At 42.8% G+C, this 12069-nt stretch overlaps 1 protein-coding gene across 2 annotated transcripts in view; it reads left to right on the top strand.

The window, feature by feature from the left end:
• LOC119399276 (thioredoxin-like protein 4A) overlaps positions 1-11313 on the top strand; it is a 68681-nt gene extending 57368 nt beyond the window's left edge. For both annotated transcript variants that reach the window (XM_049417631.1, XM_037666092.2), the window contains one exon: positions 10955-11313. In XM_049417631.1, the coding sequence (XP_049273588.1) occupies positions 10955-11230 (276 nt within the window). In that variant the 3' untranslated portion in view covers positions 11231-11313. The remainder of the gene's footprint in view (positions 1-10954) is intronic.
• The last annotated feature ends 756 nt before the right edge of the window (positions 11314-12069 follow it).

Genomic DNA, 12069 nt, shown 5'->3' with positions numbered 1-12069 from the left:
TTTTCGTGCCAAGAGCTTCTCTCTGCCCCTTGTTATATGCTGGACAAATTGGCACACGTGTTCCGGGAGCGAAGCAGAAAAGGAAGAGGAGGACACAAAGAACACGGACTGGTTCATGATGATGATAGCTTTTTGTTTCCGGCAGACGAATTAGGGCTAGCTTAAACAGCTTTGCTGCTAAATTGGAAACTAGATCAACCGCAAGATTGTTGAAACATATATGCATGTCAGCTAAAGCGCATGCACAAGCTGGACCTCTATAGTTCATAGGTGAATAATAATGAAGCTGGCGTCCATCACTTTGCATGATAAACAAGCACCATTTTTGACTGGCAAGGTAACTCACACACCCTTTTGTGACACGCACACGTCATGTGATCCTTTTATTATTATTTCTTTTGGTTCACCATTTTATTTGTTGACAATATCAACATATCCGACATCCTCAAATGACAGATACTTTCCTAATCGTAGTGTTCTTCCCCATTTCTAAAGCTTAGTGCAGCTAACACGTTCTTCAAAACTTTGTTGTCATAATGAGATGATTTTAGCGCGCACAGAACAGACAAAGACAAAAGGAAGTAGACCAGCAAGCGCTGAAATAATCCCATTATAAATTCCTACCAACTTGCCCAGTTTTCATTACTTTTACATTGTTGTCACTTCGTGGTGCTGTCTGAGTGATCAACGAGGGTGGCGAAATGGGCTTGTTCTTCAGTCACCTTGGGAATCGCATAGCAAAATACCGGCACAAGAAGAAACAAAGACACAACAAGCGCTTATCTTCGTCTTTCTTTCTTCTTTTTTCCCTTTTTTGTGGCGCTTCTAGAATCCATTCTTGCGTGAGCATGCTATGCAGGTCCAACAGACCGTGACATCTGATGAAAAGCACCCTGCTAGTGTTTGCATTTCTTATTGAGTGAGGATTATGCCAGCTGGTGTAGCATCGAAGTAAACAAGAATCTGAGTATGTTGTGTAGATGTTTCTTCATTGACGCAGCTAGCCTTGCGTCTGCATATGTTGTTGTTGCCGCTAGGATGATTTCATACAAAGACAAAACACATGCCGCCATGTGAACTAGCAGTACACAACTTCAAAACTTTTATTTCTTGCTTACAAGTTCACATACTTTGATAAAACTTTCTCAATTGGTAGACAATGGATTTTTCTGATAATTGTGCTATTTAGGATTTGTTTACCAGGACCACCTCAATGCCTAATTTATCATGACTAAACATCTGCCAAAACTAACTCGTCTTCAATTTCGCCAGCAGCTGTACGCACCATTTCACACTACTAAATTGCCTATGTAAACTTTATTCTTAGCGGAAAGTTTATGTCCATTCTCTAGGGAACATTCGTCTTAACCAAATTCAAGGAAGAAAAAATTTTTTGAAAATGCGTTTTATGAAACAGTTTTGAGCATTTTTTAAATCAGTTCTGCGGAATCCCGCAAGGTGGCGGAAGGGTTAATAAAGGGAAAATAGGCAACCACCCTTTTGTGCTGCAAACGGGTGGTTGCCTATTTTCCCTTTATTAGTTTTGAGCATTCCAGTAAACTTCACATGCGGCTTGCAGTGCTGAAAATTTTCCTTAGCAAATTTGGTGGAAGGCTTTAGGTAGGTAATCTTGAGTTTATTTGAAAAAGAAATCGCACATGGTCGAGTGCCAAGGTTGGGACACTTGGCATAAAATGACCCATGAGTGATTGGTGTGCATTTGAGAATCTGCAGCACTATGCATAGACAGTGTCGTTAGGTGCACTTTCTTCGCTGTCGATTTGTTGAATGTTGTTAGTTGCAGTGTTTTCTGTCGTTATCGTTAGCTTCTCTGTATCGCATTTTCTCTCCTGTGCTGGACACATTGTAGTATCACTGACATTGTATTGCAGCAAGGTCGACAGCTGGGCTAGTTGGTAGGGTTCCATTATATTTAAAGCAGCGCAAATGAAAGGACAAGTGGAGAAGAAGTTGACACAACGAACGCTTTCTCCCAACTGGCAGGTTTATCAGAAGAAAAAGAAAACATACAGAAGAGGGACCCAAATTATCTGCGCAATCGCCGTCATGTAGGGATCATGCCAACATGCGCAAAGGCAAGAAAAAGCAAGAAATACCAAGAAACAACGATCGGTAAACAGTTTTTTGTCTTAACACCAGATAGGCAGCAACAAGGTATGACAACAAAAACCAAAAGACACAAAAGCCAAAGAGCATCTATCTACCCCGCCTCCAAAAAACTAATTTCGGTTCGCGATAGCGCCACTGAAGGAGTGCTGATACAACTCGCCCCAGCATTCTTAATGAAAAATGATTCCATAACCTCGCGCGCCGCATCATCCTGTGCCTAAATGTAACAGTACTTTTCAGTGTGACCCATAATTGGCACTCAAATTCTTTTTATGTTCTCTTTTAAAGGTCCCCCTACAGTGTTTACACTATGGGACCTTTTTTCTGTACTAAAATATTTATATTCTGTATATGTACTAAATATTGAATAAACTTCAAACTAAGGCGCGTGTTTAGGCAGCGGCCCGTCTGTGCAATGTCACAAAGCTCGCACATCACTGGGATATTGTAGACAACACCTGAAACACACGGCACAAACTGATTATGAGCGTTTGTTGTGTCAACTTCTTGTCCTCTTGTCCTGTCATTTGTGCAGCTTTAAATATTATGGACATTGTACTATTGCTAGGCATTCTGGCATACATGATGGCAATGTAGGATGTTTTTGAGTTGGTATGTTGTCTGTTGATGCGACGGATACGAGTGCAGCTTAGTAATGAGGGGCCTGTCACTAGCTGCATCATTTGATCTCGTTACTTATCAGTTATTTTCTCTTGTGGACACCTCTTTTGTGCTAGCCTGCTGCTTTGTTTGCCATGTGATAAATGTCGAAATGAAGTATGCACTTTTAGGCATTTCTAAGATGACAAGACAATTAAATAAAGATTGTTGTATACCTCAGTAAAGCTTGTTGTTTGGCTAGATGGTTCATGCAATAAGAAGACGGAATACGCCAAAGGAGGAAAAAATAAACAGGTAAATGGAAAGAGCCCCATTTCGCCAGTTGAGTAGCGCTCTTGCCATTCACTTGCTTCTTTCCTTTGGTGTATTGCATCTTCTTATTCGATGAAAGGTTGTTCTCCTAGGATCACCCAAATTCTACAGTTTTGGCTAATTAAAAATTTCTACATTGTAATTATAAAGTCAGTGCAGGATTTCAGAAATGTTCGTCAATATTAGATTGAGTTGTGCTCATACTAATGTGGTTTAGCTCGGGGGTGATTCCACGAGAGATTGAACATGCCTGTCCGGTCGATATTTTTGTTTTGACTGGTTTTTTTTATATGTTTTTTGGGCACATTCAAAGTGCAGGAAACCGAAAATTTTATTTCCAAGAAACGCTCCCAGCGCGTCAAAAAAAAAATTTTGAAGGTGGCGGCGCGGGCCTCCTGTTTTTGCTCACTGCAATGTTTTCAGATTTCACGGCGGAATTTAACGCCAACTATAAATGATGTGTCGAAAAAAATTTTTTGCTGGTTTTAATACGCAATACTGTGAATTACATCCATACTTTTTTTATGTCGTCCTCGAAAGGAACAAAAATGTGAAAAAATGGCAAACCCGGTCCAAATCAACAAAGTTTGCTAAGTTTGATGCGCCTTAGCGCCGTTCCTATTTCATACAGAAACTTCAAGACAGTATCAAGTATAGCAAAGAGCCTTTGCAACATTTATGCGGAAGATCATTATCTTACGGGCAGTGCAAAAAAAAATTAGTTAAAGTCAGTTTTTTTCAAAAAAGTTCATTGTCAAAAAAAATAAAATAAAAAAAAACTCCGTTCTCAATTTTGACGATAATTTTTTATCGAAGAGCACTTATGTCAGTGAACACACGGTTTTAATATCATATGTCCTCATTTGCTTTGTTCACGAGATATAACGGGCCAAAATGACCCTTGCTGTGCGTGCTCATTTCAGTGCAAATGATGGTTGTTATCAGCTTGCATTGTGCGTAAATCTCAGTTTTAATTATTCTGCTGCAGTAAAACCTTGCTCTTGTGGCTTTTCGTCAAGAAAAATGTGTTCTCAGATTTTATTTGTGTCTAGCATGTGCGAAAGTGGGCTGCTGCCGCCCTCTAAATGGCTAACGTGTACACAGTTTGCAGCCTACAACGTCGCCTACAAGCATCAGAGGAAAGGTGGGCGCGCCTGTTCAAGATATCAATCGCTTCTTCTTCCTCAAGAAATGCCTGGTCTACCGCATCGCGGTTAGATGTAGACAGGTTTTTCTTGAGGCGCATAAAGCAATGCTAGCAGATCTCGCAGGTGTCGCGAAGATCCTCAGCCTGTGACAGTAGCTTCTGGAGGTAGGCAACAACAAAAAGAGCAGGGGAAAAAAATTTGCGCAACGAAAATGTTTTTCTCAACAATGTTCTTTTTGTGAACGCGTAAATAATCTGCACAGAATACTCGGACGTAGCCATGGGCCGCGCACATCGCGTGTAGTGAACAGCTAGACAGAGCAAGTCGAAACGTTTATACTGAACGGCGCCGCACAAATTATCTCACATCTGCGCAGCTGTCATGAATGCCTTTCCAGAACTGCTCACGGTCTAACATTTTATGACTAAGGGTGTCTAAGCGCTCTGGGCTGTAATATTTCATTTGTAGGCCGCACTCATTTTCAAAACTAAGGGTAATGTCCGTCTGGCGCCACCAATGACCTCTGCTGTCCTCGACGTGGGAAAGCACTTTAGTAAAGTGGCAACAAAACATCATCAATTGGGCAGCTTCGGCCACTCATGGCTTATTCATGCCGCACCGCACGCTTTCTGGCAGCTGAAACGCTGAGGTAAAGGTCGAGATGATACAGGAAGACGTTATCTGCGACGCCGAAAACATGTGATAGCAGGCAGTGAAATAAACGGCTCGGAAATGATTGAGCTAACTTTTTACAAATTTTGTTTAGGCACAGTGCGCGTCGAAGGGGGAAGGTGGTTAGAGCGTACAATACACGTAATGGAAGGGAAGCGAGCAGGCAGTGAGAAAGCACCTCCATAACTGTGTGCCTGCTGATTGTGGCATTTAGTTACGGATTAAGCTGGCATCGCTGCATACAGATGCTTTTTTTTTTTTGGTGTGCAAGGAGAGTTTTGACAAAGTCACCTAAACCATGTGCTCACGGTGTCTCGCGTGCGTCTGATTAGCGAATACTGGCGGGGTAAGTTGAGGTTGTAAGCTGCAAACTGCGTACGCGTTAGGCCTTTAGAGAGCGGCAACAGCCCACCCCCGCACACGCTAGACACAAATAAAGTTTGAGAATGCATTTTTCTTGGCTTCAAGACACCAGAGCAAAGTTTTGCTGCAGCATAATAATTACTGTAGTTTTACGTGCAATGCAAGCTGATGACAACCATCAATCGCACTCAAGTGAGCACACGCAGCAAGGGTCATTTTGTCGCTTAAATCTCGTTAACAAAGCAAATGAGGACATAAATACTAACACGGTGTTCTCACTGACATAAGCGCTGTTCGATTAAAAAATGTCAAAGTTGAGACCGATGTTCTTTTTATTTTACATAACTAGGGACGTTCAGCGCAATAAAACGGAGCCACAAGAAAGAGACGCAGACAACACATGCGCCGTCGACCCATTTGGCCTTGCACAGCCGTCAGTGTGGCTGCAGTCCGATGTGGAAAGAAACCTCTGTGCTATTTCGTCACAGGGAGAGAGTAACCCGCGAAATAACTGAGGCTTACGTTATCGAAAGACAAGGCTCGAAGTGTGTGAGCCAACCATCACTGCTCCTTCATCAAAAAGAATTGTCGTTTCTTAGCATGCCTTCGTAGGGCCGCACTCGACAGATTAAGGTTATTTTTGCGCAGGTGGCATGGTTGCGTCTTTCCGCGTGCGTTCCATATATTCGCCAGATGGGCGTGCGTGATGTGTTGTAATTTCGATTGTATATTTGATTACTGGGTTTCTGTATGATTTGGCATTGCTGGATGACACGTGCGAGTTTCCCTGTTTAGTTGATGACTGTAGGCGTGTTCTTGATAAAACATCATGTTTCTTGTAGACCTATATTTGTAAGAGGGCGAGGCGTGAGCTTGCTGCGATTAGAGTTTATATATATGCATGTGCGTTCCCAAATAAACGTGGTTTGAAGTTAGCGCATGTGTTGTCTGCGTCTCTTTCTTGTGGCTCCGTTTTATTGCGCTGAACGTCCCTAGTTATGCATCTTTACCAACCCGCCCAACTCGCCGCACTTGTCAGTTTTTATTTTATTTTATTTTAAAAGGAGCTTTTTTGAAAAATATCTCTTCTCTAACTATTTTCTTCTTTTGCGCTGCCTGTAGGAAAACTATCTTCCGCATAAATGTTGCGAAGGCTCTTTGCTATAGTTGACACTGTTTTGAAGTTTCCGTGTGAAATAGGAAAGGCGCCAAGGCGCATCAAACTTAGCAAAGTTTGTTGATTTGGACCGGGTTTGCCATTTTTTCACATTTTTCTTCCTTTTGAGGACGGCATAAAAAAAGTATGAATGTAATTCACAGTAATGCGTATTAAAACCAGCAAAATATTTTTCGACACATCATTTATAGTTCGCGTTAAATTCCGCCGTGAAATCCGAAAACACTGCAGTGAGCCAAAATAGGAGGCTTGCGCCGCCACCTTCAAGTATTTTTTGGCGCGCTGGGAGCGTTTCCTTGAAATAAAATTTTTGGTTCCATGCACTTTGAGTGGGCCCACATAATATATAAAAACCTAGGCAAAACAAAAATATCGACCGGACAGGCATGTTCGATCTCTCGTGGAATCACCCTGGGGAATGAGCACCTTGATAAATCACCTATGATTTTGTTCAGTTGTAATCAGACTTGTACACATTACAGAATATAAGTGACTGATTACAATTACAATTACTTCTTTTAAAATGTAATTGGTTACAGTGGTCTATTGCAGCCCCAGAAAAGTAACTGAGCAATTACAGAAATGTAATCGATTACTTTTGCGTTGCTTTCCCTCAAAATTTTATTGCCGTAACACAATAACACACGTCTACTCATACTACAACGAACTACTGTAACTTGCATGCCAGCGAGAAGGCTGGAGGCTTGCGTGAAGGCTTGGAGGCTTACTGTGAGATTCTGCGATATAGTGTTACACATTGTTAAATTTCAGCTGGACTTATTTTTCAAAGTTCTTTCACGTTTCCTTGTAAAGAAGTCAGCTGCTACAATGAACATGCATGCACTGAAGCGAAGGTTGGTATTTTAACAAAAGAACACCTTGTGCACCAGCTCGTAGTTACGCAGTGCTTCGATGCTGGTGTCCATGTCCTCTATGAAGAGTCGTGCTTCGCTGTTGTAAGGCGTTGCAGGTGAGGCCAAGGAAAAAGGTGAAAAAATAGGCTCTGTAGAGACCCGCCTTCTGACAGGACGGGAGATCCTTTCAGAGCTATCGCATATTTTTCGGGATGAGAACTGCCGTAGAAGACTGGTTAGTACTTAATCTTGGAAAAAATGTAATTGATTACCACTGACCAGTTAAAAGAAAATGTAATTCAATTACCCGGAACGTTACAGTACTGAAAAAATACAGCAGATCCCACGCACTGTGGGAATCGATGTAATGCGAAGCAGCCGGCAGAGTGCTGCTACATCGCCTTGTTTGTCTTGGAGACAAGTGAAGTCAATCATGCCATGACATCTAGTTCACTATATATCGCATGTTTGACATGCATGCATGCATGTGCAATCCGGTATATGCCATGCTAATGAAACATATATTCTGGAATATACAATGCATGACCTCTCATTTATGTTCATGACGCACTAGTGTCATGCCCATAGGTCGGCAAACTCACTCATGAGTCGACTCACTCAGACTCACTCAGACTCATATCGAGACGTGAGTCTGAGTCTGAGTGAGTCCGGGTGAGTAAAGATTTTGTGAGTCTGAGTCCGAGTGAGTTCGGTTGGGAAATATTTTCGTGAGTCTGAGTCCGAGTGAGTCCGGTTGAGGAAAATTTTGGTGAGTCTGAGTCCGAGTGAGCCCTAAGGGCAAAATATATTGCATGAGTGAGTCTGAGTGAGCTCCACAATTTTTGCCGACCTATGGTCCTATCTACTCAATTTTAGCATTACTATCAGCCCTATGTCAGCTGACGTGTATACTCCCGCATACTTCTACGCGCTACCGTTCATACGTCAGCTCAATATTTATTGATCAGAGGCGTGATTTGAGGAGGGAGAGGGGAGGAGGTGCCTTGACCTCCCCTCGCAAACTTTTTCACGGGAAGTTACTGATAAAACTATCTCGTGTGAGTCATGACTTCCAATAAAAAGGTCCTTACTGAACTGCAAACTCAGATAACTCGTATTTGAAGGTACGAGATCAAAAGGTGCTAAGTAGCGCACGAGATATTGGCGTTAAAGAGCATTGAAATTACGGTAGAAAAAGGATAATTTAATGCTAACGGACTCACGAGTCGACTCACTCAGACTCAGATCGAGCCGTGAGTCTGAGTCTGAGTGAGTTCGAGTGAATAAAATATTGGTGAGTCTGAGTCCGAGTGAGTCCGGTTGAGAAAAATTATAGTGAGTCCGAGTCCGAGTGAGTCCGGATGAGGAAAAGTTTGGTGAGTCTGAGTCCGAGTGAGCCCTAAGGGCAAAATATATTGCATGAGTGAGTCTGAGTGAGCTCCACAATTTTTGCCGACCTATGGTCATGCCATACCAATTTTGGTAGATATCCAGTTAACAAAACGGCCGGAAGCGCACCATGACAGTGTCATGTGAATCATGTCGTACATGACATGCATGTTATGATATTCATGTTACCACCTCTCATTTATGTTCGCCATACAGTCTCGTCACGCAATACCAATTTTGGTGTATATCAAGCGAGCGAAATGGCCGCGAGGGCACCATGAGCGTGGCATGTAAATTATGTCGTACATGACTCGCCTGTCATGATTTTCAAGTTTCCACCTCTCATTTACGTTCATCATACAGACGCGAGCGAACAATGAGCGTGGCATGTAAATCATGTCGTACATGACTTCCATGTCATGATTTCACATTATTACGTTCATCATACAGGCTCGTCGCGCAATACCAATTTTGGTGTACATCAAGCGAGCGAAATGGCCGCGAGGGCACCATGAGCGTGGCATGTAAATTATGTCGTACATGACTCGCCTGTCATGATTTTCAAGTTTCCACCTCTCATTTACGTTCATCATACAGACGCGAGCGAACAATGAGCGTGGCATGTAAATCATGTCGTACATGACTTCCATGTCATGATTTCACATTATTACGTTCATCATACAGGCTCGTCGCGCAATACCAATTTTGGTGTACATCAAGCGAGCGAAATGGCCGCGAGGGCACCATGAGCGTGGCATGTAAATCATGTCGTACATGACTTGCATGTCATGCTTTTAAAGTTTCCACCTCTCATTTACGTTCATCATACAGTCTCGTCGCGCAATATCAATTTTGGTGTATATCAAGCCAGCGAAATGGCCGCGAAGGCACCATGAGCGTTGCATGTAAATCATGTCGTACATGACTTGCATGTCATGATTTTCACGTTATTACGTTCATCATACAGTCTCGTCACGCAATACCAATTTTGGTGTATATCAAGCGAGCGAAATGGCCGCGAGGGCACCATGAGCGTGGCATGTAAATTATGTCGTACATGACTCGCCTGTCATGATTTTCAAGTTTCCACCTCTCATTTACGTTCATCATACAGACGCGAGCGAACAATGAGCGTGGCATGTAAATCATGTCGTACATGACTTCCATGTCATGATTTCACATTATTACGTTCATCATACAGGCTCGTCGCGCAATACCAATTTTGGTGTACATCAAGCGAGCGAAATGGCCGCGAGGGCACCATGAGCGTGGCATGTAAATCATGTCGTACATGACTTGCATGTCATGCTTTTAAAGTTTCCACCTCTCATTTACGTTCATCATACAGTCTCGTCGCGCAATATCAATTTTGGTGTATATCAAGCCAGCGAAATGGCCGCGAAGGCACCATGAGCGTTGCATGTAAATCATGTCGTACATGACTTGCATGTCATGATTTTCACGTTATTACGTTCATCATACAGTCTCGTCGCGCAATACCAATTTTGGTGTATATCAAGCGAGCGAAATGGCCGCGAGGGCACCATGAGGGTGGCATGTAAGTCATGTCGTACATGACTTGCGTGTCATGATTTTCATGTTACCATGTGTCAGTTATGTTCGTCATACAGAAATGTCTCATCATACCAGTTTTGCTATGTATACATTCATTTAAACGGTCACGAGCGCCCCGAGACCATATAATGTAAATCATGCTATACATGACATGCTTGCCATGATTTGCACATTAGGACCTGTCACTTGTGCTTGTCGTACACTATTGTCACGCCATGCCAATTTTGGTATATATGAAATAATGAAACGGCCGCAAGAGCCCATGACCGTGGCATGTAAATCATGCTGTTCATGACATGCATGTCATGATTTTCATGTTATGACCTGGCATTTATGTTCGTAATACGGTCATGTTATATTATACCAATTTTGGTATACATCCCATTAACGAAACGACCAGGAGAGCTCCAAGTCGTAGGCGGCTAGATTGATAGATAGACAGATAGATATATATGCTCAAAGTCGCAGAAGTTCGCTAAGAAATGCTTCGCATTTAAAAATAATCGATTATATTACAAAATTACAAGAAAATGTAATTGATTACAAGTAATTGATTATTTGTAACGTGTTACGTACAACTCTGATTGTAATGCAGTAGAACTTAAAAGATCATCTGAGCCCGGAGCATTGAGTCACGGATGCTTGTGAGGTTGTGAGGTTGCTTTTTGAAGTAAAAAGTGCGAATAGCTCATTGAGTCAATGCTTGTTTGCAGGTGAAGAACTTCGCAGCCCTCTACTTGGTGGACATTTCCGAGGTGCCAGACTTCAACAAGATGTACGAGTTGTACGACCCGTGTACAGTGATGTTTTTCTTTCGCAACAAGCATATCATGATTGACTTGGGTACGGGCAACAACAACAAGATCAACTGGGCCCTCGAGGACAAGCAGGAGATGATTGACATCATCGAGACCGTGTACCGAGGAGCTCGCAAGGGTCGCGGTCTGGTCGTCTCACCCAAGGACTACTCCACCAAATACCGATATTGAGTGTTGTGGAAGCATAGCTGGACCCTGTTGTCATGTGATCTCGTTTTCAGGGGTGAAGGATTAAAAGCTTTCGCCGTCTCGTTCGCTGGGCATCTCAACCGGGCCGCGAGGGAATGGACGTCCGTGCATCGTTGACCGTTTTGTGCTAGCCTAGAATGCCTACTGCAAGTGGAGTAATTTGATTATTCCTAGAATTAGCCAAGTAACGCAGCTGCTTGCTTTGTTCGTGCCGATGATAATGATCAATTACGTGCTTTGTAATGGGTGAGCCTTTTAAACCACCCACTTGTTGCGCAATCCACATGGCCTTGTGCGTGTCTACGGTTCTGCCACGTAGTATTACGTGTGTTAACGCGACTTCTTGCACTGTATTCGCACCTAAAACGAAATCCAGGGGCCGCTGCAAAGTTAGGCAACATAAAGGCAACACTGGCAAGGATGGCGGGGCCAAGGATAGTGTGACCTAGAATAGGGGGAGTGTCCAAAACGCCGCGCGAATACATGGGAGGAGCGATGGCCTTTTGCGGTGAACTGTCGCGCTGCGGCGCTGCCGTGCCGGACCCGCGATTGAAATAAGTAAGAGACGGTTAGAGTATTGGTGGCAGAAAACTAGAGAGAAAGGACAAAAATAAATATTGGAAAAAAAATAAGGACATTCTGCCGTAAAGGGCAGAGAACGGAGCTGAAAACTTAAGTTTATTTTTTTCTTCTGGAGTAAAATAGTTTTAAGTAAAGACACTAGGCCAACGCTAAGAAAAAAAAAAAGAAAGTTTTTTTGTTTTTTGTTTTTTTGTCGAGCCTGGTGGCACACTTGTCACCGCCCCGTTATAAAGGGGACG

The sequence above is a fragment of the Rhipicephalus sanguineus genome, chromosome 7 (assembly GCF_013339695.2).
Source record: "Rhipicephalus sanguineus isolate Rsan-2018 chromosome 7, BIME_Rsan_1.4, whole genome shotgun sequence".
Taxonomy (NCBI): Eukaryota; Metazoa; Arthropoda; class Arachnida; order Ixodida; family Ixodidae; genus Rhipicephalus; species Rhipicephalus sanguineus.
Note: the sequence above shows the minus strand (reverse complement) of the source record. Positions and strands in the feature narration are given on the sequence as shown.